General features: G+C 25.0%; 1 protein-coding gene across 2 annotated transcripts in view; it reads left to right on the top strand.

Moving 5' to 3' along the window:
* LOC129981611 (hemicentin-1-like) overlaps positions 1–27549 on the top strand; it is a 108762-nt gene that overhangs the window by 42298 nt on the left and 38915 nt on the right. For both annotated transcript variants that reach the window (XM_056092523.1, XM_056092522.1), the window contains exons 22-40: positions 283–383; positions 2012–2189; positions 2972–3250; positions 3769–4038; positions 4808–5116; positions 7075–7268; positions 7842–7923; positions 8417–8707; positions 10241–10525; positions 11781–12068; positions 12683–13003; positions 14289–14570; positions 15583–15734; positions 15821–15953; positions 17107–17388; positions 18787–18914; positions 23530–23677; positions 26492–26770; positions 27197–27364. In XM_056092523.1, coding sequence (XP_055948498.1) covers positions 283–383; positions 2012–2189; positions 2972–3250; positions 3769–4038; positions 4808–5116; positions 7075–7268; positions 7842–7923; positions 8417–8707; positions 10241–10525; positions 11781–12068; positions 12683–13003; positions 14289–14570; positions 15583–15734; positions 15821–15953; positions 17107–17388; positions 18787–18914; positions 23530–23677; positions 26492–26770; positions 27197–27364 — 4170 coding nt within the window. The remainder of the gene's footprint in view (positions 1–282; positions 384–2011; positions 2190–2971; positions 3251–3768; positions 4039–4807; positions 5117–7074; positions 7269–7841; positions 7924–8416; positions 8708–10240; positions 10526–11780; positions 12069–12682; positions 13004–14288; positions 14571–15582; positions 15735–15820; positions 15954–17106; positions 17389–18786; positions 18915–23529; positions 23678–26491; positions 26771–27196; positions 27365–27549) is intronic.

A 27549-nucleotide genomic window follows, 5' to 3' on the forward strand; every position in this document is an offset into this window, starting at 1 on the left:
AGTTTGAGAATGATCATATGCAATTCTGGATCCTTATCAGAAATAAAATATTCATTTTTCTTGCAGCATTTTGCTTTATTTACATAAAATTCAAAAGTATATATATATAAAAAAGACTTGTACAAATTTATTGGAATGGAATTAAGACTTCATAATATGTGAAAAATATTATTTTTGACATTTCTTTCAATTATTTGATTTTTTTTGTATGTAATTAATTTATATGTTTCACAATTGTGAATTTTTTTGCATTGATTTTAACTATTTAATTTTTATTGTAAGATCCCCCAAGATTTCTTACTTCTCAAGACAAAAGGATATCTGTGCTTAAAAATGATACACTGAAGTTAAATTGCTCAGCTGAAGGCTTTCCAGAACCTGTAGTAAGTATGATTAGATTTATATAATTAAATATTTATTCAATATATAATAATTAAATATAAGAATAATAAGTTTAAATTTTAAATTTATTTATTTAATATATATTTTTAACACTTCTGGTTCTAAAGATTGAAGAAATTATAAGTGTGCAAATTTTATAATATCTGTGTGCATTAATTAATTTTTCTATAAACCATCTACTTGTAATATTTTGATGCAAATAATATTTAGAAGTCTGTAACAAGATACATGTATCTAAGCATCGTTGCAAAATTTCAGTTCAATAGTGAATTTGGATTATTTTTCCTTTACTACTAGCACACACTATAGTCATAAACTATTCAAATTAACATATGATAATTTTTTGGAAACTTGATAAAAATTCATTTGTTTTGTCTTAAAAATAATAATAAAAAAAATCAGAAATTTATAAACCTTTATTTTCAATGTATAATTTTACTATGCAGAATATCAAATATATATTCTTTAAAGTAAATCCTGTCAATCTATATCAATTATTTTCTAATATATTAAGATCTTTTTTATCTTATTTTTGTAAATAATTTATAAAATTGAATTAAATGAATTATTAAATTAAACAAATGTCTTTATAATAATTCTTTAATAAATAAAAGCCTGTGCGTCCTGTTTAGAATTTTTTAATTGAAAAATCAATCAAATTATTTTTTAACTGCCAAAATGGCATGCTGCATGTCCATTATTGTTTATTTCTAAAGTGGAAGGGAAGAATATTATTCAGTATTATTTGGCAAACAGTATTCTAAATTTTATCTAGAAATAAAATGCCATTTTCCTGGATATGTTCCACTTAAAGGGATTTAACAAAGTTCTAAAAAAATGCAATATATATGGGAAAAGTTTATAACAATCAAAGAATTTTTTATATAGAAAACACAATAAGCTCACAAAAATTACTAAGTTTTAAGAAAGGTCTTATTGTACTACACAATTTAAGTTGCAGCAATTTTAAACAATGAGCTTCAATTTATTATGGATGGTTTTAATGAGAATTTGCCAATTAATTATATTCATAAGAAGTTACACTTATTATAGCTTTTGAATAACTTGATTTCATAAACTGGTAGACCGAAAGCTTTTCTCTATACAATGTCTTTTTTAATAGTTATTTATTTAAATCAAGTTAAATAAATAACTGAAGGATCAGATATCTTTTTATTTGGAAAAATTTAGTTTCCAAATTTAATCAATTAACTATTTTAACAGGCTTTATTTTTCTAAATCTGGATTTTGGGTTGTATGTGGCAAATTAATTCTTTTATTGATATAAAGTTATCATGTTAAAATGTTTGTGATTTTTATTAGAATACTTGCTATATTTAATTTTTTTTTTTAATTCTTGTGTTATTCTTGAGATAAATAATTGGTTGCACAAATATCAAATTTAATCCTTGAGCTGATGCCCAAATATTTAGCATAATGACATAAGCAACAGCCTTTGGTCCAAAACTTAGGTTTTTATTTTAACAGCATTCAAAACAAATATATTTTATTTGTAGGAACATTCCTGCATCTGGTATATTATTTTTTTTTTAAATTTATATTTGGAAATATTTAATCTAATGCTATTTTTTTAATTTTGAAATTTCAGTACTTATGGAGAAAAAATGGACAGATGTTGTCACTTTTAAAACCTGGCTTGGAATTTGAAGAATCCAAAAAAATATTAAAAATAACTCATGCACAAGAATTAGATTCAGGGAGTTATTCCTGCATTGCCATGAACAAAGTGGGATCAAGTTCTCAAGAATTTGAAGTGAGTGTTTTAGGTCAGTGTAATTCATTTATCCCTGTTTTAATAAGGCTTTTGCATCTGTCAAATTAAAATAATTTTTAAAAACATCTCTGCAATAAAAAAAAAATTATCATCACCTTGATAAAAGTAATTGAAATATTCAAATGTATTCATATCTTAAGAATTAACTGTAGTTACAAAAAGTAGAAAAAACCCCTTTTGATTAATGATAAAATTAGAATTAGTTTACACATGTAACTTATATTGTTAGTTAATTACAAAATAGGAAATGGTGATTAGTAAAAAAATGAAGAATAAATTATTCCTGTATTTTAAATAATCTGATTTCTATGCACAGTAATTTTATACTTTGCTTTTTATCCTATATCCATGAAATAATTTGAATTTTTAATTAAAATTCTGATTATATCTTTACACCCACCAATTTTTTTCACTAGCAGCAACAAAATAAGTAGTAGTTGAGAGCCACCTCTGTTGTGAAAACAGCTTTTTTCCTTCCTTTTTCATCTTTAGAGATTTCTAATTATCTTACATTCATGATGGTGCCATCAATAAAGTGCATTGTCTTAGTTGCTTTTGAATATTTAAATTATGCTATAAATTGTCTCTTTTACTGGAAGACAATATTTCGCATTTTATTTTCATTTCTCTTCTAAAATATTTAAAACAGAATTATGAAATATCTTGGCATGTAAAATATAAATAATGCTTTCATTGTATGATCAAAAACTTTTTTCATGAATTATAGTAGAATTGATACATTACATAATTTTTCTGCTTAATTTTTACTTCTAGTTCCTCCACAAATCCAAGGCAATACTTTTGAAGAAAAAGAAATGATGCTGCATGATAGTACTGAATTCAACTGTATTGTCAATGGATTTCCTTTTCCTGAAATCATCTGGTACAAAGATGGCTCTGAAATGTCCTTGCAACGGTTTGAAATAGTTGTTAGTGATGACCTCCAAACTTTAACAATTCTTAAACCTGAAATAACAGATGCAGGTAATTACAGTTGCAAAGCTATTAATATTGTTGGGGAAGCAAGTAAAGTAGTTCAGCTGCATATCTTAGGTAAGAAATTAATATTTAATCTGATAGATAGTAATATGAAATGACTTCAATGTGTATTATTAATTTTTGGCATGTATTTTCTAAAAACATTATTTAATTTCAATATTGGAAACTGTAAAACATTCATAAATGAATATGGTATTAATACATTTGTATTTATTTTTTCATTGAAATGTTATTAAAATGCTCTTAAATTCTACTTTCAATTTCAATGATTTCAAAGATTAAAATGGAGAACTCTTATTATATTAAAGATTTTAATATAGGAGCAAGTGTTATGTTAAAAGATTAAAAAGAGAAATATTATCTGTGTTTATTGCATTAACAATAAATATTGAAGCTGATTTTACATATTTGTATAATGTGAAAATTTCAAAACATATAATTTTCTCTTTTATTTGATTATATTATTGCTTTATTACATCTGCTTACATTATATCTACAGAGTTGTCTCTTAATGACTTTTAGAGCAGGCATTTTCTTTTTTAATAATCTTAAACACTTTCTACTTTCTTTAGTGCCTCCTCATATTGAACAACAAAGTGTTACTGAAACTTTCCGAGTAAAAGAAGGTGAAGATTTACGTCTGAATTGTGAAGCATATGGTACTCCTCCACCTAAGATTGTATGGCTGAAAAATGGACAGTATGTGCCTGTGAAGTTATATGAAAATAATGAAAAAATTTTAGAAATCACGCATATAGGACGAAAGGATGCTGGAAGATATGCATGTGTGGCAACTAATAAAGTAGGGAGTTTTGAAAAGGATTTCAATATAGTGGTTCTATGTAAGTATTTTACTGAAATAAACTTTAATTTGCTCATTTGATCTCTGAAGCTTAAAGATATTTAAATTATATGTGTGTGTGTGTGTAATGTTATCTTTAATTAACCTATGCTACTTTGTTCTAACATTTTTTTCTTGTTTCCTTTCTTTCTTTCTTTTCTTTCTTATTTCCTGATCAGTCTTACTTTTTATTTATTTATTTCTAAAACTGATTTTTTTTTTGTGTTTGTTTGTTTTTTTTGTTTCCTATGCCACAAGTAAACATATAAAAATCCCTGTCTACAGCATTCTTTCGAAGATACCAAAAATTCCTTTTTCTAAGTTGCCAGATGTCAAAGAAATCCCTATCTGAATCTTTTAGTGAAATCACTAATGGGAAAAATTTCTATCATTTTTGTTCTTGTGCGAACAAATGTTGTTTGTCTTTTATTTTGTTATAAAAATTATGGCTCCCGTGGTGAAATAAATTGAAGCTCATGCCAAAAGTTTCATTAAATATAATTAATTATAGTTTGGGAAGATTAGACATAATTTGTTTAAAAGGGCTCTTTTAAGAAAAGTATATTTTTTAAATAGAATTTAGGAATTATTTTTAATGTTTCCACTTTAGTTAGAGACTAAATATTTTCTATTATACTAAGTGCTATTCTTTACTACAAATTATGTATTTTAATATCAATTAATTAATATTAGCTAATATTACATATTTATTAATATAATAAATTACCAGATTTGTTTTATTTTATTTTTGTTGAATAATTCATTAACAGCTCCTCCAAAACCAGAAACGTCTGCTGCTTCATCGAGATTTTCCTCTACAAGGAATGGTAAAAAAGAAATAATGGAAAATTTTCCATTTGTTTTAATTTGCCCATTTTCGGGTTATCCTGCATTACAATTTACATGGATGAAAGAAGGGCAGATTCTAAATACAGCTGTAAATCCATACTTGGCTACTTCTGAAAATGGAAAACGTTTAGAAATTAAGCATGCTAGAGCAGAGCACGCTGGAAAATATACTTGCATTGCTAGAAATGAAGCTGGTGAATCTAAAAAAGACTTCTTGGTAGACATTTTAGGTAAGATAACATTTTCTTTCTTTTATTATTTTATAGTAGTTGAAAGTCCTGCAAAAAATTCATTTTATGCATGCTATTTTCTAAAATTAGTAAGTATTGTCTTATTTTCTACAAAGGGATGCTCTATGAGTTTTCTTTATAGGTTTCTATAAGTGCTTTCATAAATGTTTAAATTAATATTTAAATATGTTATTGTTATTTATATGATTAATTTTTTGTTTTTGAAATTGAAAAAAATTACTTCATTAATAAAAAAATATATCCTCTTTTTATGTGAAACATTACACAATAAATTATAAAACGATAACTATAAAAAATGTATTTTATAATGTTAAAGTTTTTAAAATCATATCTTTTTATGACATGATATTTCTAAAACATGTTCATAAATAACATTAAAAAGATAAATGTATAGATGGCCTTTTTAGAAGGTTGTTAAAAAGTTTTAGAAATTTATAGCATTACTTGGTTTTAGGGATAAAGAAAGCTTATTTTTAAGTTCAATATGACATCTGTGCCTTAAAAAATTAGTTTTCTTATAAATTAATGCTGTTTTTTACTTGCCTGTATTAAAAATTTTTATGAAGTCTTTAAAAATGTAATATTTTTACAACTTTTTTTGAGGATCAATTAAATGAGCCTATATACATTATTATAAATTATTATATATTTATATATACATTATTATATAATTTTTATACAATTTTCTCTGTGCATCTAAATTTTCATGTTAGATTTTTTTTAAATTATAGATTTCTAATTAATGCAAGTACATAGTAATGGTAGATAGATGGATTAAATTTGAATATTGTGAAAGCATATATTTTTCTATTTGAATGTATAAAGTATACATAAACAAAATTATTTATAATTAAAAAAATAGACAGGTGCATAGATTTTTTTTTCAAAATTCAGATATAAATTATAAAATAGTACAAACATATTATCATAAAAATATAACATGTATAAAATACTTTAGAATAATTGCTTACAAATATAAATTTAAAAAAATGCAAATGCAAATTATTTTATAAAAAGGAATTTAAAATTATCTGCCAATGAAATTATATTTAAATGAACTTAACTTAAAGTAAACCTTTTTAAAAATTGTGCAGTGATCATAAAATATAATTTTTACTGTGCACATAGTGCTTTAAAATTTCAATTAGTTGAAGATAACATCTTTTATTCATTATAATATTTCATATTAAAATTGTTTTTATAAGTTTTTGTACTTTCATTAGTAACATTAATTTCATTATAACAAAAAAATTTTCCTGGAGAAAAATTTTATAGATATTTTAATCCATGTTTACATTTTTGAGTTCACATGTAATTATTTACTAATATAGACTATTTTCTGTCATAATAAGGAGATTTTATTGTCACGAAAAAACGTTTTATTGTTTTTTAATCTTTTTCTTTTTATCTGCTAAATATTTCATAGAAATTTCCAAAATGTTGTAACTTTGTGTTTATATCTATGAATTTTTATATCACAGAGGAAAATTTTGCATTTTATTTAACTGTTAGTTTATCAATTTTTAAATAGGAATATTTTTTGTCCTTTCAAGATAGTAAATATTTGATAATAACATAAGAAGCACTATTTATTTCATCTATTTTAATGCTAATCATTAATTTATTGTTCATGTGAATAACTTAAGATAAATGTATAAACATTTTCGTATAAAGAAGATATTTAAAATCAACTTAATATTAATTTAAATTCTTTTATTTAGATTTATAAGGCTCCTTTAAATTTGCATAGTGAAATTAATTCTGTTATTATTTAAAATCTTTTCAATAAATAGTTAAGGTAATTTTCATTATTATCTTTTTGGCAGATAACTATTCAGTGATTTCTTGATAAAATGTTTCAAAGTGCAAATAAAAATGTTAGATATTTTTAGCACTATGAAGATATGTTAAGTTTACTTGAATTTATCTTTTTTTAGTTCCACCCTCTATGAATTCTGATCTTGTTACTCAAATGGTCATACAAGAAAACACTAGTTTGATTTTAAATTGTAATTCTACTGGAAATCCCTCACCTTCAATAATGTGGCTAAAAGATGGTACTGAGTTAGAAGCTGATGAAAATCTAATTTTATCCTCTGACAGTGCACAGCTTGAAATTCCTAATGTTGAGGTAAGTGATTATGATCTTCCTAGAATAGAAGTTAGGAAACTGTAAACGTTATGTAAATATTCTAGATATTTACTAGATCTTCAATTAGTGGCAAAAAATATTTAAAATTATCTAGATAAGTACATACAAGCCATCAATTTTTGAAAAAAATCTGTAGTTTTTCATCTCTGAATGTTTGAATCCTATTTGTTTGCATATACATTAATATAACTTAAACACCAGGCTAAAAATATATATAAAAATTATAAATATTCTTTAAATAGATGTGTCTAATATTTTTTTCTTATTTGAATTGTAACTTTTTAAATATAAATCAGTAAGCACATTGCTGTTCTATATCCTACAGTTAAAAATTTAAATATGTGATAATAACAAATTGTGACTGAACAATAAAAATATTCTACTTTTCTTTCTTTACAAGATATTTTAAAGAATATCTACATTGTTTTGAAACCAATGTAGGTAATATTGTTATTTTGGTTTGAGTAAGAGTATAGTTTTGAATTTAATGTATTGTTTTCGATTTATTTCATTTCAGCGTCAGAGTACTTATTAAACTGATACTTTTTTCAGGCTTATCATTCTGGAACATATTTGTGCATTGCAACAAATGTGGCTGGTTCTGCTGAAAAAGAGTTTAATGTAGATGTGTTATGTGAGTTTTAAAATATTTTTTAATTAAATAATTCTGAAAACTTTCCAGAATATGATTTAATGCATGTTTTATATGAGTACAAGTTGATATTCCACATATTTTGAAAAATTTTAATTCATTTCAAGATCATTAATTAATTCATTAACTTCATAATTCATTCTCTATTAAAAACATTTATTTTAAGAAGAAAAACACTTTATTTACTATAGTAAAATATTAATTTTATAAAAAATGAATCCAGTTTTTGCATTATTTAAATCTTTCTGTAACATTCATGCATATTGTTTAAATATTTCTGCATTGAATCTGTTTTCAATGATATTCATTATCAGTTCTCCAAATAAGTATAAATATGATGTTAAATAGTATGTTTATATTGTATATTATTAATATATATTTTTTCTAGAATTTAATGTGCATTTATTGTAAGAATAAGCACAGATAAGAATATAATTTTACTAGTTGCATACTGATATAGGCTTCAAAATTGCAGTTTCTCCACGTATGAATTCAGAAACTGAAGAATTTAGAGCAAGGCCAACTGCTTATGTCAACAAACCAGTTACTCTAGAATGCCCTATGTCTGGTAATCCTTTACCACAAATAAAGTGGCTGAAAAATGGAAAGGAAATAAATTTGGATGAAGAACGAAATATTTATATTCACAGTGATGGACAAAGATTATCATTAATGAGGGCTAAAAATGAAGACACTGGGAAATATTCATGTGTAGCTGAAAATGATGTTGGTAGTGAAGCATATCAGTTTGACTTACAAATTTTGGGTATGTATCTACTTTTATGTCTATTAAGAATTATTAATCTTACCTTTTTAAAAATAAGTATTGAATGTTAATTTGTTTTTTATGGTTACTATTTTTAAGGGAAGTATAAGGTTTATAGTACTTAGGTTTTATAGTACTTAGATTAAGAATTCTAACTTGATACGCATTTCTTCTTAATTCATATGTACAACAAGGGAAAATAAAAATTTCCTTCTGTACTGCCTTTTCAATAAGTCATTTCTCTTTATATGATTTTATCATAAGTACTTTTATAAGTTGTGATATTAGTTATGAAATAATTTATTTTATATTTCTAACTCTAACAACCCTCTGTATTTTTAAAATCAATATAATGCATTTCATTTATCCTTTATCTACTATCAAATGTATTTTCTACCTCCCAAGTAATTTAATGTTTCTCATAATTAATGAAGAAACTAATAAATTTATTTAATTATATTTATATATTGAACATAAAGTAAAAATTCAAGCACATATAATATAAATGATGATTAAATAATGTCTAAATTAATGGTATTTAGGAATTCTATTTCATTATTCTTCAATATAATTGTAAAACAAAATTAAAGGAAATAAAATTAAAAAGAAATATGAGCTGTGAAACTTATCAGATATCTGTTGAACAAAATTTTTTATGAGATGACTTTATTTTTTTAATATAGTGCATCATAAGTTGTTGCTTATTATATATAATAAGTGACTTATATATGTCAATTATTATATTATGTATTCCTTATATTTATATATATATATATTCCCAGATATCACATGTGTTTGTTTTTAAAAGTAATTTTAGTTTGTCACTTTTTTGTGCATGTTTATTTCTTTACTGAACATTTGCTTTTTATATTTCAACTTTATTATTGCTGAATTATTTAAATATTTTTTCAGCATACAATTTTTGTATTCAAGTTTTAGTTTTAGTTTTTTTGTAATATACTAGATAAATGTGCTTTTAATTCATTGCAGATTTTTTAAAAGTAATTATATTAATGATTGCTTTTTGGAGGAACAAAGGAAATTGCTGTCAGTGGCATAACAAGAAGAAAATTTAAATCTGATTTCTTGACCTGAAAAGAAATTGCTTAAAAAAAAGGAAAGTGCTAAAATTGAATGCAAAGCTAATGTATTTACTTAACAACTTGATTTAAGGCATTTGCAGCAACCTTTTCTGTTCAAAAAAAATCTAAGGAAGTTTAAAAAGCTATCTATATATCTAAAATAATAATATTAATCATTGAATCAGTCGTTAAGCCCCAATAACTAATTCGATAATGTCTTTATTTCTTTAATGTAAAATTTGACTACACACTTCAGAATAAATATGTCTTGTCTTTCAAAACTTTTTTTGTTAACACGATTAGAAATCAACTGTATATATATATATATATATATATATATATATGGGGGGGGGGATTTAACTGATAATACAGTTGTAAAAATGTAAAGCCAAATTTAATGAAAAAAATTTATATCAGTGTATTAGACAGCTAATATTTCATTATATTTCAGCTGCACCTACTATTGATAAAAAGAATATAAAAAATACATATCATGTGAAGGAAGGCGATTCTTTGGTGATAAAATGCCCTGTAAGTGGTCACCCAAAGCCTATAATAACCTGGCTTAGAGATTCTGATGTTATTCCTTTGCATTCATCTCCTCACATACATTTCTCTGACGATTTTCAACAACTGCATTTGAAGCAAGCTTCATTAAAAGATGCTGGAAAATACTCGTGTATTGCTGGAAATGAAGTTGGCACTGCAGAACAGGATTTTAAGATTGATGTTCAAGGTTTGTTATTGAATTGGAAGTTATATGTACACTTTATCTATTCAGGTATTCCATTGTTTCTAGATTTGTGTAAAAAATTTTAATAATCGAACAGAATAAAATATTTAAAATATCTTGAAAAATTTTTTTTAATGAAACTGAATTTCATAACGAATGAGGTGACAAAAGAATTGCGGTGTGTTCAATATTTTGAATATTATCGTTTTCAAACTCTCATCATAAAACATTTGGAATAAAAGCATTTTTATAAAATGTTTTCACATGCTTATAGAAATTTTATTAAAAAATTAAAAATTATATTTAGAGTCATATTAAATAATTTGTTAGTTAAAAAATTCAATTGTTTAATCATAATTTTTTTTAAAAAGGCTGAAACAGGTGACAGTAAGATGTGTTTAATGATATATATGTGTAAATGTTACTATATAAAATATTTGTAATGTGTATTACTAGGAAAACCAAATAATGTGACTAGCTGATTATTTAAGAATATCTTTATGTTACCACTGTTATTGCATGAAAATTATTAATCAAATATTATTTTAATTTTCACTTCAATAATCATTTCAGTTTTAAAATTCACTGCTCAAACTTAAATAATAAATCATTATTATTTGTAAATGTACTGACAAAAATATAAAAATTTGAAATTGTAAAAATTGCATTATATATGTAAATGTTGCTAGGAAAACAAATGCATTCAAAAGCTAGTATGTAACTAAAAACAGATAAGTTAGTATTAAAAATTATATTTCAATTGCATCTGCCTAATCATATTTCCTTTAATAGTAAAGACTATAACTTTCATGCACGAAAAGAGGTTAAGTACTATGAGAATCTTTTTATTAACAGTTTGCTACTTTCAACAAATTTTCTCTTTTAGTCCCATAGAAATTTTTATTTTTCTCTTTTAGTGGGTGGTTATTGTTTTTTCTTCTTTTTTTGGAATAATATATTCATAATACATTCATATAATAATAATATATTCAGTTTTAAAATTGTTGCATTTAAGAGATTTTATTTTTTTTATTATCAAGTTATATACTTGTTTCAGGGTACTTTTGGTTAGCCAGGCACAAACAGAAACTTGGTGAATAATCTAGACCTGCATAAAAGAAAAAAATTGTAGTGTTAGGTTTGTATGCAAGTTGGTGGAGTTCTAAAGTAGATGCATTCTATAGTTTCGCTTGCACCGGGCTAACCAAAACATACCATTTAAGTGTTGTTTTCTAACTTAATTTTTTAAAATTTTTAGTTCCACCAAAATTGGAAAATCTACATGATATTCCTAAGAACTTATCAGCAACTTTAAATAAACCCATTACCATTAGTTGCCCTGTATCAGGAATACCTCCGCCTTTGGTAAAATGGTCAAAAGATGGAAAACCTTTAAGAGTTGAATCCAATCCAAATATTATGCTATCAGTGAATTCACATCACTTAAAAATTTTTCGAACTCAAGTGTCTGATGTTGGAACTTATACTTGCAAAGCTGTTAATGATGCTGGCAAAATAGAAAAAGAATTTCATTTAGAGGTTCAAGGTATGCAATTTTATTTTTTGCTTTTTAATCTTTTTTTTTCCTTTACTTTTCTTAAATGATAAGAAGATAATAAAATGTTTCATGATAATACATAAATAGTGACTCAACAATTATTTGGTAAGAATTTATTTTAAATTGAATACTTTTATGGTCTGCTATCGCAAGCTCTTAAAAATTTACAAATTATGTGATGATAGAATATTGGATATAAAGACCCGATTCTATTGATGATCTGCCATCTGTTTAAACATGATGCACAATGGGTTTTCTTTCTGCCTTCAGGACTAATCTTCCTTACATTGATATGATTTATAAATTTGAAATTTGGTCTCTCATCCATCTGACTTTGGTTAAAAATTGTGTGTTTTATCTCAAAATAGCCCTGTGTAGTTTCAGAAAAAAACATTAATCTGACTAAACTGACCAAAATTAAAGACAAAAATCATAATTAGAATATCGTCGGCACTATGCTACTAATTCCTGATTTTAAATGTCATTTTTAATTTCTGAAAAAAATTTGTGTGATTTTTTTTTACCTATTAAATAAAATACTTATATTATTTATGCCAAGTTTTTTTTTTTTCCTGTTTGTGACAATATTTTTTTGTTCTTAGTCCCACCTAGCATGTTAGAAACCAACAGTGTTCTCGATTATTATTCTGAAGATGAAGATGAAATAAAAAATGAACTGAAAGCTGCTGAAAACGATACATTACAAATTGAGTGTTATGTTGATGGCAAACCAAAGCCTATAATTTTATGGATCAAAGATGGTCATTTGTTGAATATATCTGATGATTCACATTATGAAATTTTTCATAATGGACAAGTGTTGCAGATAAATCAGATTAAATCTTCAGATGCTGGACATTATACATGTGTTGCTTCTAATGTTGCTGGCACAAAAGAGAAAAGTTTTATGCTTGATGTGCTAGGTAAGGTATTTAATTGTTATGATGTTTTTATATGTTTTAGATTATTCATTACTTTGTGCTCATTTTAAATGTAATTCTTTAGTTGATAGTTATTTTTTGGAAAGATTATGAAATAGTGTCCTACTTATTTTTCTTGGAAGTATATTAACTTTTTTTTATAATAATAATAGTGTCCTCATGTGTGATAATAATTCATTTGAATCTTTCATCTGGCATAAAAATGGATAAACTTTTCAATTCACAATTTTTATAAATTTCAAAATTAAAAAAATAAACTGTTTTGGGCAGAGGATACTCATATGTAACAAAAGAAAAATACTTTAAAAAATCAAAATAGAATTTTGAAAAAAAATTCTATTTAAAAAATATTTCAGTTTTAAAAATTCTTTGTATTCAAAAAATTAATTTAAATTTCAGTTTTAAAATTAATTTTTAACAGTTTAACAGTAAAAATTATTATTAACAACATGAAAAGTAAATTATGCATCAAATTTGATACAGTATAGAGTCAAGTTTAGAATGCTAAATAAATGAAGATACTCAGTTAATGTCTTTCATGTTACATAAAAGATGTGAAGTTAAAAATTCGACAATCTAGCCTGGTTTAACAGGAAATAAAATAGTATGAAATGATTTTATAAAGACAAAGCAGCTACATTACTTTAATTTCTTGATTGTATATTGCTATCATATCATCTGATAAAATATATCACCTCAATATTTAAAGTCTTCTTGCTTTCTATATATTTTAAGATTGCTTCTATAATGTTTAGTTCATTTGCAAGAGTAATCCTAACATCAATGACTGCACTTTCTTGCATTTGCAAACTTAGTCCTATTACTGGATACAAGCTGGACTATTTTATTCACACCTTTTAGTCCCTTAGTAAAATATTCACTGGAAAATAAAATTGAGATTCTGATTAATTAAAACACAAAAGTATTAAAAAAAAGTGAAATAAACATTAGCAACATTTACCATCATAGCAATCTATCTTGAAGTCACCAATGGAACCTACTGTACAACTTTTAAATGTCATATGTTTACTTATTACCTAAAAATATTGAAACAACATCAGTCTAAAAATATTAAAAATTGCAGAATGGACTTTTTAATATATAATTTTTTAATTCATTCAAAATCAATATTAATTAAAACAGTCTCAGATAGTAATATAACTGTATAGTGAAATTTTTTAACTGATTCCTGCTTTACTAGAATTACTAATTTATTTTAATAATTCTAATTAATTAAAATTCTAATAAAATAATGTTTTCATTTTAGTTCCTCCTAAACTCAAAGGTCCAAACTTTGAATCTCAAGAAGTTCTTCCAAATCGTCCCACAGTTATTGAATGTCAGATTGATTCAAATCCTGCCTCTTCTATTACATGGTATAAAGATGGCAAAATTATTGATTTTTCCAGCCATGCTTTGCTCAAAATATCAGAGGATAGAAAGGTTTTGCAATTTTTAAAGACGACTCGTGAAGATGATGGTCTTTACACATGCATTGCTGAAAACAAAGTTGGGAAAACAGAAAAGAACTTCAAGGTAGATGTCTTTGGTATGTAATTAAATATTGGATCATAAAAAAATGTAATTATCTCTTGAAGACTTTTTTTCTCTGGCCTAGTTGTTAAATATTGGGATAAAATACATGAAAATTTATAAAAATGCATTTTAGCTATTAACATTCTAAATTTAATTCCATTAAAAATTAAAAATTTATTGAAATAAAAGTAATTTATGTAATTAAAAAATAATCTAAGAGTTCTTTTAAATTATTATTGCTTTTATAACAGAAAGACAGTTTTACATTTTTCTTTTTGTTTATGAAAGCTGTAAAAATTTAGGGCCAAACTACTTTTTTTTTTCTTCAAGTTTTAATTTTTGCTTTTGAAAGTTTATTAAAGAACAATATTTCTATATTTTTAAAGTAGCCTGAACAATTGATATAATGAAAATATTTTAATTTTTGAAAGACGCTTTAAAAGCAAATGCAAAAGGTAGCTAGATTAAATTGAATTTCTATTCTAAATGGAACTATAAGAATTATTTTTTATTAAAATCATATTGTGATAAAAGTTAATTAATATTCACAAAAAATTGTTCATTATTATTCAATTTTTTTCAGCTTTAGAATATGTTATGGTAATATAATATTTGACAGTTGTAACAGCAATTAACATGATCTACAATTTAAATTTGTTGAATCTTCATGAATCATCATTGCTGCTAATGTATTAGTTACTGCAAGGAAGATGCTTTATTTTTTTCTAATTGAACACATTTTTAGATATTATTATTAAATGGAAATTGTTCTCTATACAGAATTCTTAAAGGAAGAAAATGCAATAAAATTTCATTTTTTATGCCAATTCAATATTATTTATTTATTTATTTAAATACAAAAAAATGAACATTAATTCTATTGCTATTTTGTAAAATGTATTTTATTGTTATTGTATCTTGAGTGAAATTGTATCTTGAAAATTCATTCTAATATGAGTAGAGTGAATTTTCAGCTGATCATTTTTAACTATGCCATGTTAATAAATATTTGATTTTGTTTCCAGTACCTCCTGTTATTGAAATCACAGATTTCAAATCTGATATTTTAGAAAATGAAGTTTTCACAATGAAGTGTATTTCAGTTGGTAATCCTAAACCCTACATTATTTGGTTGAAGGATGGTCAAGTGATGAGTGACGAATTCCTTAAAAATATGGTATACTCTTTTTTTATTTATTTATTTAATTACTAATATTTAACTTGAAAAAAAAATAGTAAAAATAATTTTTCTCCATTTTTTAGACTATTCATTTGGAGAATGACGACTCAATTCTTCAGGTCAATGAAGCTAAAAAATTTCATTCTGGTCAGTACAAATGTATTGCTTCAAATGCAGCAGGGTCTGTTGAGAAATCATTTGATGTGTATGTTAAAGGTATTATTTACATTTAAATTTACTAATCGGTTATGCACATATTATATACATGTAAAGATATTTCTTAATTTAATTTAAATCCCAATTAATTTCCTAATTTTATTATTTTAAATTAGTCCATATTACTTTATTCTAGAATTTTCTCTTATACCTGATCCAAATCCCATTTTTTTAAATTTAAGTATTTTTAATACACACTCTGAAACATTGTTGATGCTTTTATTTCTCATCCCTAACACCTACACATTCTTTTTAAATATTCCTAAGTTTCTCTTTCCTGAAATGATATGTATCAAAGAAATCACTATCAGTATCTCTGAGTAAAATCACTAAAGGGAAAAAATTTTCTAACTTTGCTCTTGTATTCTGGTACAAATAGGCATATTCTGCTTTTTTTCCCATTGTACATTTTTTTTTTCCTTTTAGAGGAAAAATAAAGGATTTTCCAAAAAAATTCAAATTTTAATTAAAATATTCCAAAAGGTCATCTTTTAGGTTCAAACATCTGCCAAAATTATGCTACATATATATTATTCATATTAAAATGATAGCAACATAAATATAAAGCATCTTCATTTCTTTATAAGTGCCTATCATCCAAGTTGTCAGGTTTTATCCTAATGATTAAGTTGAAATCCTTTTTCTAGACTTATATCTATGAATTAAAACTCCAAATTTTCCAAAAATTAATATAACCTATATTGTAGATTTAGCATTATTATTTCTGAACAACTGTGTAAATTCAGGTAAATGAGTATATAAGTAATGCCAGGGAATTATTTTTTAAAAATAAGTTTTTAATTTGATCTTTAAACAAATGTTAATTCAAAGCATATTATTTAATTAAAACTTCCTTACTTAATTGGTTTTCTTTTTGAAGAGAAAAATGGTAGTAATTAAATAATTTTGGTTATCAGTTATTTAATGTGATAAATAAAATGGTATTTTGTTTATTATATTTAAAATTAATTGAAATTAAAATTAATGACCAAAATTGAAAGGGTTTCCTATTTAGTATAAAATCAATGAATGTGCAAGTATAAAAATATTATAGGACAGGATGGTATACGTAAAAATGTCTTATTTATTGAATTGCAATTATTTTTGTTTCTATATATTCTTCTATAATATTAATATTCAATTTTTTTTCTAGTTCCACCAAGAGTTGTGAATACATCTGAGCCTAATAAAACTGTCTTCGTCAGTCAGCCAATTATTATGTATTGCTTTGTTGAAGCTGAACCAGAAGCTTCAATTACTTGGATTAAAGATGGGATTATCTTAAATGATGTCCTTGATCCTTTCATCCATATTCTTGATGAAGGACAAAAATTACAAATCCTGAGAACTCGTGATCTAGATGATGGACAGTATTCCTGTGAAGTGACAAATTCTGTTGGAAATGATAGCAGATCATTTGTTCTAAATGTTTTAGGTAAGGAATTTCATTGGTTATTATTACATAAAAGTTTCTATATATGTAAAAATGCAGCATTAATTTTTAAACCTTTGTGATTTGAAGATTGAAAAAAACCTTTCATTCATTGTTTAACTCCACATTCAGTCTTTATGCCCTTTAATAATGCGTGCATAATGTTTATTTCCTAAATGTAAACTTTTCCTGTCATAATTTCAAGCTATTGACATTCACCTTACAATCTAAATGTTGAATTATCTGTATTACATTATTTTAAAAGCTATGCTTTTGGCTTTGTGAAGGTTGTTCTATAAACTATCATTGCTTTAAATTAATTGAAATTATTTCACTATAAACTAATAATATGTCACTACAATGAAACTTTTTTTAAATACTTATTTTTTACTGAGACTAATTTACTTCATTAATAAAATTTAAGACCTTATAACTGAATTATTTCTCATTAACAGCTGAATAATTTATTTATTATTTTTGGCTTCCTAGTTTAGAGATAATTTTAAAATTCAGAGCATTATGCATTAAGCATTTCATAAATATTGTCTGCTGATATAAGATATTTAAGACTGTTTAAATTTTTTTTTTACCATGTATTTTAGAATTTTTAGTTTTAAAGAGTTTTAAATAATTAAAAAATATGGTACGTTTTTATAGAGTTAATCAAATTTGCAATAATAATTTAATATTCATATTTTGTTGAATATCAGTAAGTACATTGTTTGGTTTTTTTTTTTTTTTTTTTTCTTTTTCTGGGATAAAGAGCATTTAAATCATTTAACAGTTTCATTATTAATAAATTATTGCTAAAAGAAGTGATATAAACAGTAAGTAATGAAATGACATGAAGTGAAATAGGAGAATACTTAAGTCCATAAATCAATTCTCCATTATATAGGTGCGAATATTTCTTAGATATATTTTATTTGTTTGTTTAAGATATTTATTCATTTAACTTTAATTATTTGTTTTATAAGCCATCAATTAAACCAAATTTTAGTTCTGCATACTAGCTCATATGTTCTATGAAAAGTCTCATACATGACTTCATGATAATGATTTTTCAACTTTATGTTTAAGCACTTTAAAAAATCAGCTTTAAAAAAATAATGATAGATGTTTTCATTCATTTATATCATTTAAAAAAATTTCAATGTTTTAATATTTTTGTCTATTACATGTATATTTTTAATATTGGTAAACCATCTTTTATAATTTTTATTTCTGTTCATGATTATTATTTTATTTTAATTCTTACATTTTAAAGTATAAAGTATTTGAGTAAATTTTGATATGGCTTTGTTTTCATTGATGCATTATATAATGATTTGCATGCGAGGGATCTCCCTTCATAAAGTCTTATGACTTCATTATGTTTCTGAAGCTGATGTTTTCCACCAGTTCCTCCAAAGATAAAAAATATACAGGATGATAATGCATTGCATGTCACCAAAGGAAACAATGCGACATTTGTTTGTTCTGTATTTGGAAACCCTCAACCAGATATAATTTGGTGGAAAGATGAGAAGGTATAATTTTTAAATTATTTTTAATTATTTAGTGAATTTTTAAATTATTAGATAAAAATACTTTTATTATAATAATTTTAAATTTTTATTTGTTTATTCATTACTTCTAAAGGAAATATCACTGTATTATTTTTATAATGGTACAGTTTTTGTAAATTAATGACTTTTTATTGTTGAAAAATAAAACTTTGTAGCTTTTTTTGACAGTTAAAAAGTTGACTTAATTTTTAAATTTTATAATAAGTTTCATAAGGGTTTGTTAGTAAGCATTAAAAAATTATTCACATTTTATTAATTTTCTGCAAAAATTAATATAATTCTTCTGTTTTTGTTTAGTTTTTTGAAATATTTTTCATTCTTTTAAAATATTTTCAAATGATATAAGCAAGCTTTCAAACTTATTTTCAAATTTTATAAGTTATGCCATTTGTAAAAAATTCTCCTTTGAAAAATCCAAATAATAATAATAATAATGAATTAAACCATGAAAAACTTTATTACAGAATTTGCTTGTCATATGTTCTATATGGTTTTATATGATACACTTTAATCATAATGTGAACAATTGGTATAATTTTTAATTACTCATTATGACGGCATTTACTCATATAGTTTAGATAACTATTAGATTATCCTCACTTGTCTGCTTCTATGAACAACAAAATGGTTTTAATAATAATTTGTTTAATGTATACCTAATTATTATATGTGAATATGCATATTACTACAATGTATATCTAGGGGTTGCAATATCGGACCAAAAGTTCAATACCGGTATTCGGTATTCTTTAGATCTTAATACCGGGATACCGGTATTAGAAATTTTAGGAAAAGAAAGAAAATGCGGGTGTTTCTTTGTTTTATTTACCAGTTTTATTAGAGAATGTAAATATCACAAAAATAATTTGTAACTTATAAATTATAACAGTTTATAAAGAATCACAAAAAAAGTGATGTTGTTGTTTCTGATCCAAGGTGATATAGCTGCGCTATACCACCTCCATGAAACCAAAGATCTCTAAAAAGTTCAAAAACAATAGCGGATCCCTTAAAATCTCAAAAATCGTAAAATTAAAACATTTAAGAATATTATTGGGGGAGGCTTGACCTGCCTTGCACCAAGGACATTCAGCAAAGATCCTCCATCCATGTTGGAATGTGAGTGATTTGGTGGGTCCACTTAAAAAACGAGAGTGAGCCTATGCTGTTTTCTAGAGATATTCAGACGGTGACACCAACCGGGACTCTTACCAAAGTACCAAGGGTGAGCAAGTGGGACTCTCCAAAGTGCACTCGACTCCATCTTTTTGATAGAGGAGATTTCAGAATAAGTTAGTGTTGCATCACCATGAAATATGTCAGCTGAGGCAGCCGTAGCTAAATTATCCGCTATCTCATTACCATTTAAACCAAGATGTGAGGGTACCCACTGAAAGTGTATAGAGTGTTCAGCGGAGAGCCTGACAATAATAATGTTTAGATAAACAAAAAAGTATTAACATCACTATTCAGTCTGTGGTATTCTTACAAATTTTTGTAATGTGATCTTAAAAAACATAATGCATCAATTGTACTGTCATTAAGCCTGGAATGTAATTTTGGGCAAAAATTATCAGCTGTCGAAAATGCTCTTTCGGCATCTACGATATTTGGTGGTACTGTTTGCAATTTGCAATAGACTTTTTCCAAATATTTACTTCTAAATACCTCATCTTCAAATAAATAGATTACTCATTGGATGGTTTTGGATATAGCTGATTCTGTATTGTATTTTGGTTTGTTGAATTTTTTTATCGCTAATTTTAATTTTTGTTCAAGAGACAATTCCTTTCCCATTAGTGCCATCATAATCTCCGATAACTGTACCGAATTCTTCTGAATGTGGATAGGTTTGTGAGTAAAAAACTTTTTTAAGAAAATTTACTATAAACTTGATCAGATTTGAATTGGTTAGTCTCTTTTCTTCTTTTTCATTTTTAAAATAATTATAATTATGTAAATACCATAAGTCATTTTCTATTTCGGTATGCCTTTCTTCTGTGCGATTTTTCAATGTAATATATAATTCTTCAGATAGTGATGTGTGGTGTTCTTTCAGTGACTACTACAACATGAAATTTATTGTTGCATTAGCTGTTAATAAATTAGAATCACTCCGACATAATACCTCAACAGCCAGTTTTAATATTAAGTTTATATTAAATTATAACAACCTGTTCTGGATATTAAGTCGAATTCACTATCTGAAAAATTAATTTGCTGGTTTAAGTCGATTATTGCTTTTTGTATTGGATATCTCAGTTTCAAAAATCGTTCCATCATTAGGAGTAAACTGCTCTAACGTGTTTTCAATCTCCTCCTAAACATCTCCTTTCATCTTTCCTCTCACTCCTATTTTGTCAAAGTAAACCCATACTAACGCATGCGCAAAAGCGCGGAGGGTTTTACAATCCGTTGTCAAAAATATTTTATCACTTCTCTTGATTGTACAATGCAATTTTGTGTTCCCAGTCTAATTAATTTCGCCCGTTAGGGAGACATAAAAACAAAAACGTATACTATTTTGCTATGTTGGCGATCCCTGAACGTATAGTGGAGACAATTTTAGAAATTTCTAGTAAATACCGAAAAATTGGTATTTAAACTTGTGAATACCGGTATTACAAAATTGTACAAATGGCTCAAAATAACGGTATTCGGTATACCGGTATTGCAATCCCTAAATACATCCATTACTCTTAATTGAATTCCATGTGCATAGCACAATTGCACCAATCAACTTTCCAACTTTTTTCATAACTATTGCTCCATCAGTCGTTATGGATACAATATCTTCTTTTGGGAATAATTCATGCTTCGCTAATTTAGATTTAAGCAATTAATTAAGTCATTAATTAGCCAATTAATTTCGCCCGTTAGGGAGACATAAAAACAAAAACGTATACTATTTTGCTATGTTCGCGATCCCTGAACATATAGTGGAGACAGTTTTAAAAATTTTTAGTAAATACCAAAAAAACGGTATTTAAACTTGTGAATACCGGTATTACAAAATTGTACAAATGGCTCAAAATACCGGTATTCGGTATCCCGGTATACCGGTAGTGCAATCCCTATGTATATCATTACATTATTCATTTTTAAGGTTATTTGAACCCAATGCATGAAAATATTTTTTGCTTATTTTTATTACACATTACCTTATTGATGAATGTCTTCATATTATGTGCTAGTATTTGCATGGTGTCCTAAAAAAATAAGGCAAACATTTATTTCCCTAAATTTTATACTGATCTTCAAACTTTCATTAAATAAAATGGGCCACTGTATGAATAAATTTTGATTTTTGTGAAAGTTGATTATAAAACGTTTTAAAAATTGCATTTTTATACAATTCTCTGTAAAAATTGTCAATGAAAATGTAAAGTATCATTTTTAAAAAAAAATTTTTTTCTCACTGTTTAAAATTAGAATCATGAAAAAAAAATGTTATGAGAAATACTGAAACCAACAGTACTGAAAAAGCCTTTTAAATATTTTGTTACTTTATCAGAATGTACTATATAGGACTGCCCATTCAAATAGTTGAAATAATAAAAAGTATTTAGTATAAGAAGTAGTAGGAAAAAGAGGCCCATGGGACTTGCATTGCCTAAGGATCCCTGTTGGGTTAATCCAGCATGCGAAATCATTAAATTTGCCTTTTATGTCTGGGAAAATCTGGTAAACATAAGGTAATTTGTATGTACATGGAGGATTTTTTTTTTTTAATTTACTAACTGACATTTTTACACTATGAGGATAATGTAATAAAAAAACTTTAAAAAGTTTTCATTATCATTCCCAGCATAAGCCAGAGTTTATCACATAATTGCCCTCCTTATTTAATGAAACTTTATAAATGGAAATGGGCATCTAGATGTAATATTTAAAGAAATACTCTTTTATTCTTTTTTTAACACACTGTATGTGAATTTTGTGGAATCATGTTGCACATTTCTTCTTCCTCTATATGAAAAGATAAGGCTACACCTGTTGTGAAGCATCTGTTATTTTTATAAAGTACAGCAATTTTTGCTTATTATAAATATTGCATCTTGCCGATTTTAAATCTTCTACTATTATATTTTGAGTGATTATTTTCAGAATTAATACTATATAAATGTAATGTTTTCCAAATTTTTAATTATTTGTTTTTTAGAAAACTAAAATTTTCAAGTTTAAAAAGAATTTATTTATATATCTGTAGATAATTTTAAATTTCAGATAGTTGGTCATTTATTTAAGCTATAATGTCCATTTATCACAAAGCACCATTTACCTGAAGGAGTTAGGTCTTTGTGAGTGGGTAAAAGTGCTGAGGTCTCATATTCTATTTTATAGATTTTTTTTTTTGTTGTTGTTTCAGTAAATGTAGACATAGAATTAAAAATATGTTTTGTTTCAGTTTTGATTTAAAGATTACATTCATATATTATTTTGTGTTAGGAGACTATTCATGGTTATTTAGGTTCTTTATATTTATTAAAAGTAATAATAGCAGTTGAAATTTTTTTTTATATAAAAGATATTTGCTTTCTTGTTCCAATTATAATGTTTCTTTATCCTATTTTAGCTTCTGTATTCTGACAAAGCATATTTTAGTAACAAAAGTCAGATTTTGCAAATTGAAAATGTTGACGTTCAAGATAGTGGAAACTATAAGTGTGTTGCTTCAAGTCCTTTGGGTTCTGAAGGAAAGCAGTTCAATCTTAATGTATTAGGTAAGGGATTTTTTTTCTTACTAGTTTATTTATCTTTTTTTTTCCAATATCAGTAAAAAAATTTGTGATAAAATACTTCCTTCAGTATTGAATCATAATGTATCTCTCATTTAGACCATTATCATCTTGGTTCCTATAATAATACAAAAAGAAGTATTGAATTTTATTCCTTTCTTCGTATTTCAATCATTATTCAATTTAAATAATAGATAAATAGTTTGAATAGATGAATAGTTTTAATGAAATAGATAAATAGTTTGAAAAAAGGCTTATAAAATTATTAGATTTTTCATACAGTTCATTATTTCTATTTTATTCAAACATGATGCAACCTTATCAATATGAAGTTATCAATTAAATTTATTTTCATAATTAGAATTTTGTTTATGGCCAACAGAATGAAGATTCATATTTTAGATATAAATAGTATAGAACCCCCACTCCTCTTCATAAAAGAAAGTTTATAAATGTATTTCTAATAAAATCTAAAAAAATTATTTATTTGTAATTTTATACATTAAAATTACAAATAAATACTGTGTATTTTATAGTATATTTATATATGTTATATATTTACAGTATATTTATTTAAATTTTAATGTAATATTTATTATAAATTTCAATGTATATTTTACTTAAATATGGAAGGGAATATTCTTAGCCACTTGGCAGTGTCTGGGTGACTTGTGCATTGATCTATGATATTTGTAAACTATTATACTAAATTATTCGTGCATATTATTATTTGATACAAAAATTATGTGGAAACTATAAATGCTTTGAGTGGCCTCTGTGCTTTTTGTTGAATGAAACTGACATAACATTTCTGAAAAAGAATGTTCAACTAAACTCTCAACTATCATTTACATAGTTATGTAAATTGGATTATAAAATCCAGACATAGTCTGTATTTGCATTTTTTTATACATTGAACATGAGTTTATATACAGCATCTTAAGAAATTAGCTGTTTGAATTGACTTGTTATTTAATTGCCTCCTAAATTTCCTAAACCTAATGAAAGAAAAGTATTTTAAGTGTTTATTTGAAGAATTCAGTTTCTTTGTTTTCTCTTTTATGTTAAATATGACATTTATTTTGAATTGAATGTGAAATTGCATTTAATTATTGTATTGTAGTGCAATTTTCCATGCATTTAATATGAATTTAATGTTTGATTTATTTTAAAAATTATGAAATTTTTCATGCATTTAATAAATTTAATATTGTTTAATTTTTAAAATTATGGAATTTTAATGCTGGATAAAGGTTATACCTATGTGGTTATACCTAATAAAATAAGTAAAACATGAAGTTTTCAAATTCATCATTTGTAAATTAACTTAAAAAACCTGCTGAATTTGTCTGTGTCAACTCATTTGTGTCTAATTTCGTTATTAATTTAAAAAATATAGCATTCTAAGCTCTCCTAAGGCCAATCAATTGCAATGGCACTGTTTGCATCGAAAATTAGCCTTGGATTATTTTTCGATAAATGTCTTTCTTGTAGTACGTTTTTATCTAATTGTAATTAGGGTAAGAAAAATTAAATTTTTAATCCAGAAACTTCAGCATTTAAGAAAATAAACACTGCAATCATTGAAATGGTTCATCAATTATTTAGTGAAAGATGAAGCTCATGAATAAAATTTATATGCTATAGTGTAGCTTGTTTTCCATTCAGTAGTTGCAGGTTTTTATCCAGTTCCTTCATGTAGCAACTAAATGAACACAAATTTTCTTCTTTTATTAAAAAATCTTTCAGATAATGTTTTTAAGTTTTAACTGAAAAAAATAAAATCCAACTTTTTATTTAAAAAAGGGAAGAGACTCTTCTTATCACCTTAAAAAAACTTCTTTAACTAATAGATAATTAAATTAAATTTGTTTGAAGAATCATAATGCAGTAATTTAATTTGAGTATGCTTGGTTTCAATCAACTTTAAAGCATAAAATATTTGAATTTTTTTCAACACTTCTAAAATTTTCAGAAACAAAATCAAGTATTTACCTTATCATTGTTTCATTATGAAATTTCCTTAGTTTCTATTTACAAATGTTCTTAATTTGAGAAAATGAAATATTTATTTTCTACTCATGATTTTTTTTTCTAAAAAATGAGTTGATTTGTTTTTTATTTTATATATTATATCATATTCAAAATTCTTGGATATGTTGTAATGAAAGAAAAATTCTAAAATATAATAAATTTAGCCATCTGATCACACTAACTTTATTCCTCAATGATAACTTTTTTAGAAAAGTTTCTTCTTCTTCTTTTAAATATACTATTTTATCCACAAACTTTTGGTGTTACTAGTAAGAATAATTTTAAATTGTGTTTAGTTGTGAAAATATTTTTTTTTTTTTTTTTTTTTTTTTTTTTTGCATTTTCAAATTGATTTGGTTTTTTTGGGTTTTTTTAAATTTAAAAATATATAGCTTTCTTTGTCTTTGAAAATGTATATGGTAAATGTAATAAACTGGTGATTATCTATAAATATCGGCCATTATTCGTAATCACTTTTTTTGCAATATTCTAAAAAAATGATTATAAATAATTGCTGGTAATTATATGCAATCTCTGGGAATTTTGTAAACTAACCACTAAATGTGATAAAGATTCCATAATTTATCACATTTACGAAGTTAAAGTTACATAAACAAAAGATTCAACTCATTTACCATTACATATATTATGCTAGTTAATATTTAAATGTAATTTTTGGGAAATCGATTAATTCATAATAAGTTATTTATCTTTTAGGCATCTTTTGTATAGTATGTTTTGCATCTCTTCATTTATATTTTCTAGTTCCTCCTAAGATACGTAATGGACCTATTGATTATACTGGTCAAATGAACAAGCCAATGAAAATTTACTGTGCTGCTGATGGTAATCCAAAACCTGTTATTACTTGGATGAAAAATGGACAATTTATTGATTCATTTCTTGATCCAAACATTCAGTTTGAAGAAAACAAATCAGTTCTTGTTATTCGGTGGACTAGAACTGAAGATTCTGGCAAATATACTTGTATTGCATCCAGCACTGCTGGCCAAGATGAGCAAAATTTTAATGTCCATGTTCATGGTATGTATTCGTTTCAGTATATATTTCCTTTTTATTGTTTACTTATATTATAGTAATTTTATATCCAGTTTTTTTCCAAAGCTTCAAAGTTGCTTTTTTCAAATCAGAAATTTGACTAATTTTTTTTTTTTTTTTTTTTGAAAGGAAAGAAGACTTATCCTTCTCTGAAATAATTGCTAACTTTAATAGATATTGGTAATATCATCAATAAAAATATTATGAAAATTATTTAATTTTTCATCTTTTTTTTATAATTAGACTATTATTAAAAAAATTTTGATGAATTATTTTCTTTAATATTTAAAATTTTTAATCATTCTTGTGTAAAAAAAGGTTAATTTTCTCAAATATAAAAATATTTTATAAACTAACTCTTACAAAAACTGGTTGTTGTTGTTTTTTTAAAAAATTGTTCCTATGTTACAGTTCCAGCCTCAATAGACCGCACTAATCTAGAAGATGAAGTTTTATCCCTTTTAAATCAAAGTGCAGTGTTGATGTGTCCAGCAAGTGGTGTTCCATTTCCTTCCATCTCTTGGTATAAAGATGATGATGCTGTTCTCCAATCAGATCCTAAATATCAAATACTAGAAGGTATCAGTGACAAAATTAAATATTCATTTATAACGCAGGTCAATATCAGCAGCATTTTTTTTTTTTTTTTAATTTGCTTTGTGCTTAAAATTCTTTTATTGATTTTGATTATATTTAATGCGTTATATAAAAATACATTTCCTCCAACTGCTGTACTTTTTGTGATTCAAGAGTAGCTGATTTAT

This window comes from Argiope bruennichi, chromosome 8, assembly GCF_947563725.1.
Source record: "Argiope bruennichi chromosome 8, qqArgBrue1.1, whole genome shotgun sequence".
NCBI classification, from domain to species: Eukaryota; Metazoa; Arthropoda; class Arachnida; order Araneae; family Araneidae; genus Argiope; species Argiope bruennichi.